This window comes from Mustela lutreola, chromosome 4 (assembly GCF_030435805.1).
Source record: "Mustela lutreola isolate mMusLut2 chromosome 4, mMusLut2.pri, whole genome shotgun sequence".
Lineage (NCBI taxonomy): Eukaryota > Metazoa > Chordata > Mammalia > Carnivora > Mustelidae > Mustela > Mustela lutreola.
In genome coordinates this window covers 191,744,516-191,748,280 of record NC_081293.1, presented here as the reverse complement: position 1 = coordinate 191,748,280, position 3,765 = coordinate 191,744,516, and the positions used below count along the sequence as shown (strand labels likewise).

At 42.7% G+C, this 3,765-nt stretch overlaps 1 protein-coding gene across 1 annotated transcript; it reads right to left on the bottom strand.

The window, feature by feature from the left end:
* Positions 1 to 2,014: 2,014 nt before the first annotated feature.
* On the bottom strand, positions 2,015 to 2,950 carry LOC131830473 (olfactory receptor 6B1). The gene has a single exon (XM_059172706.1). The coding sequence runs from the start codon at positions 2,948 to 2,950 to the stop codon at positions 2,015 to 2,017; it is 936 nt and encodes a 311-aa protein (XP_059028689.1).
* Between the last annotated feature and the right edge of the window lie 815 nt (positions 2,951 to 3,765).

Below are 3,765 nucleotides of genomic sequence, written 5' to 3'. Positions count from 1 at the left end.
ATAAACTGTAACTGAGTTTTGGCCTGCTTAGCTCTTATACTGGCCCAGATCTTGAACAATCAGTCTTTGGAATCATGTCAGCTTATCCTCTTAACCATCGTGGAAGGGAGGCAAAGAAGGCATTATTATTTCTGTATTACATGTGAAGAATCAGTGTTTCAGAGAGTTTAGATGATTTGTTCATGTCACATGACAAAGACATCCAGGACCAGAACTCAGATTGTCAGCAGCCAGTTGGTAATTTTTATTGCCCATTCACTACTTCTTGTTTTTTTTCAGCACATGCATTTCATAGCCCTATTAGACTGCAACCTTATGATTGGTTCATCTGAATTAGCTCAGAAAATAATAACTTTTCCTTATATGTTTGGTTTGAAATGGAAATATATGTATAATCACTTCTTTATTACATCAAGTTCCAGGAGCAAATATTAAATCATTTCCATTATGAAAGTCATTTTCTTTTGAATGTTATTCTCTAAAGTAAGGTAAGCTTGCATTTTATCTTTGTTTCTTTGCTTTCCTGAGGAATATATTCCACATTTGTCCATTTTTATTAACAATTTCTCCAGGTATAGCATTTAATGATTCTAACCAAAGCCCTACACATTTAGTCTGCTGAAGAAGCATGTTTTCTCTCTAGAAAGATGCCACGAGCCAACGACAGACCCAGGGCTTAGAGTCAGGAGATCTGGGTTTTTGACTTTTGCTCCCCACTCTGATGGTACATTATTTACTTCCTAAGCTTCTAGTCCACATGTCTATAAAATGCAGTCTATAAAATGAATCTTTCTTAATGCCTCTTATTAAAAAAATTTTTTTAAATTTTTTTTTGGAGGGGGTAAAAGATGTTGAAAATGCTAAAAGCGATTCTATTTTCAACTGTTTTAAAGGAAGACTTAAATTCCTGCATATTGATATTGGCATATTATATTGAATGTAGCTTAAAGTGTGGCTCTCTTTGCCATTGACAAAACTGTGAACCAAGAGTAGGTACATCTATACCTTCTGTGGGTGTGACATGTTTGATCAGCAAGTCTAGTGTTCATCGGTAGGGTGTCAGATAAACAAGTAGGAGAGCTGAGAGTCACTGTGGCATAGGATGGAAATCTGTCAAATCCTAAACTTGGACAACTTGCTTGTATTTGAGATGACGTGCTGAGAGATGGAGGCCAGGGGGAGTAAAAGTAGATTAAAGAGGAAGAAAAACATTGAGGTCAAAAGAAAAGATGCTTAATAAGGGCAAAGTTTCCTTCAGCAAATAATATATTTGCTGATATTTATTTATTTATCATTTATTTTGTGCTCAGCCTTTAGCAGATACAAACAAACATACTGTAACATCTAGGAGGGAAATATGAAATTCAGTACAAAACAACAGTATAAGTTATATCAGAAGACAAATTACAATTGTTTTATGTATAGTTCATGTACAGGAAACACTCTAGCTACCTGAAGCAGAAATGTTTATAATGCAGGGAAGCAGCTACTTATGAAAAGTGTTGCGGGGGGAGAACTAGAGGAGCAAACTCTAGTCTCTGCCACCAAGATTGACAGCCAGCACAACTAGAGGAGCAAACTCTAGTCTCTGCCACCAAGATTGACAGTCAGCACAATAACCAGGAAGACACTGCTACTTCTGTCTCAGTCAGGAAGCCCTCTCAGATCTGTTGGCCCACAACACTTAATGCTTGCTAGATCCCCCCAAAAAGCTAACTCAGATGCCACCAACATGCTCACCCACTCTACTCCATTAGGGATTTACTCACAGTGTCAGAAACCTTATCTTAGGTCTCAGCCAAAGAGAGTTCTCTCTACAAGGGGTATGCCCTTAGACCACAGACCACGTGTGTTGATGCAGGCCTCACAACACAGCCAAGAACATGTAGTTGATGTGGATGTGGTGATAGGATACCAATATGAGTACTATGAGATCAGGCATTAAAGAAGAAAGGACCAAGGATGGAAGAGCAGGCACCAAATCAAACCATGTCTTCCTAATAATTTGTAAGTCCTAGTCCAATTGGATAGCTTGGCAATAGGCCAGTTTCTTCAGAGCCTCTTTGACCTCCCTGTTCCTTAGGCAATAAATGAAAGGGTTGAGAGCTGGGGTGACAATGGCATAGAAGATGGAAATCACTTTGTTCATGTTGAAGGCGTGGATGGCTCGGGGCCTGGCATACATGAAAATTGTGGCTGAATAGAAGATGGTGACCACCACGAGGTGGGAGGCACAAGTAGAGAACGCTTTCTGCTTTCCGGTGGGCATGCGCAGAACGGTGGCCAGGATACATCCATAGGAGAGGACAGTGATAGAGAGGGGCAAGAGAAAGATGACCAGTGCCAGGATGAAGTCCACCAGCTCAGCTACAGACATGTCTGTGCAGGAGAGGTTAAGGACTGGAGAGATGTCACAGAAGAAGTGATTGATGACATTGGGGCCACAGAAGCTGAGGCGAGAGATGAAGTAGATCTTAGCCAAAGAGATGCCAAAGCCAATGGCCCAGGATCCAAGAGCCAAGCGCAAGCAAAGCCCGTGGCTCATAACAGTGGGGTAGTGAAGTGGACGGCAGATGGCCACGTAACGGTCATAGGCCATGGCAGCCAGGAGCACACATTCTGTGCACATGAGGGCAATGAAGAAGTAAAGCTGTATCATGCAGTGAGTGAAGGAGATACTGTTGTTCACAGACCAAAAACTGCATAACAACTTAGGCACAGTTACAGAGATATACCAGGTCTCCAAGAAAGAAAGGTTGGCCAGGAAGAAGTACATAGGCTTGTGCAGTGGCCGATTCTGCTGCACCAGCAGGATGATGACCACATTTTCAGTCACCGTCAGAATATAGGCCATGAGGAACATCAGGAACACTGCTAACCGCATGCCCCAGTTCCCAGGGAATCCCACCAGAATGAACTTGGTGACCTGGGTCTGGTTCTCCACTTCCATACTGGAGACACAGCACTTAGCTCTCCTGGAGAGAAAAATATCACTTGGTCAGAGTCTATGGTTCAATTTATTTATTTGACAGAGATCACAAGTAGGCATAGAAGCAGACAGGCAGAGAGAGAGAGAGAGAGAGAGAGAGAGAAGGAAGCAGGCTCCCCACTGAGCAGAGAGCCTGATGTGGGACCCAATTCCAGGACCCTGAGATCATGACCTGAGCCAAAGGCAGAGGCTTAACCCACTGGTTAAGCCACCAGTGAGCCACCCAGGCACCCAGTAATGTAATTTAACTCATACATAGCCTCTTTACATGTTACTATACCCATTTTACTGATACAGAAAACTGAGTCTCAGAAAGACATTAAGCAACTTATCAACTTCCCACAGGTAACAGGGAAAGAATCACATTGAAGTCTATGACCAAAGCCCATGCTCTCATATCCTACACTGCCTTCACAGCCAACCCAAAGTTAAACAATACCCAGTCTCCATGTTCCATGTTACCACTGCCAATTCCAAAGGATATGCCTGGTGCTCCTGGCCCATGTCTACGCAGTGCTTTGGAAGTTCTTCCTTCCAACTCACTTATCCCTCATATATACCATTACATCCTTTCCCTTCACCATCCAGGGAGATGGACTGTAGCTGTCATGAATGCATGATGACGATCATTTGAGATATGTGAGTGCTGAGATCAGGAGAGCTAGGCTTTCCATGTCAAAGAACTGGACCTCAGCGAAGTACCAGGTTTGTCCTGGTTTGCTATACGACCTTGACATCTTATCCTCTCTGAAACCCAGTTTTGTCTTCTGTAAGGT

Coding starts and splice junctions, on each gene's coding strand:
- LOC131830473 (XM_059172706.1), bottom strand. CDS start 2,950: ATGGAAGTGGAGAACCAGACCCAGGTCACCAAGTTCATTCTGGTGGGA.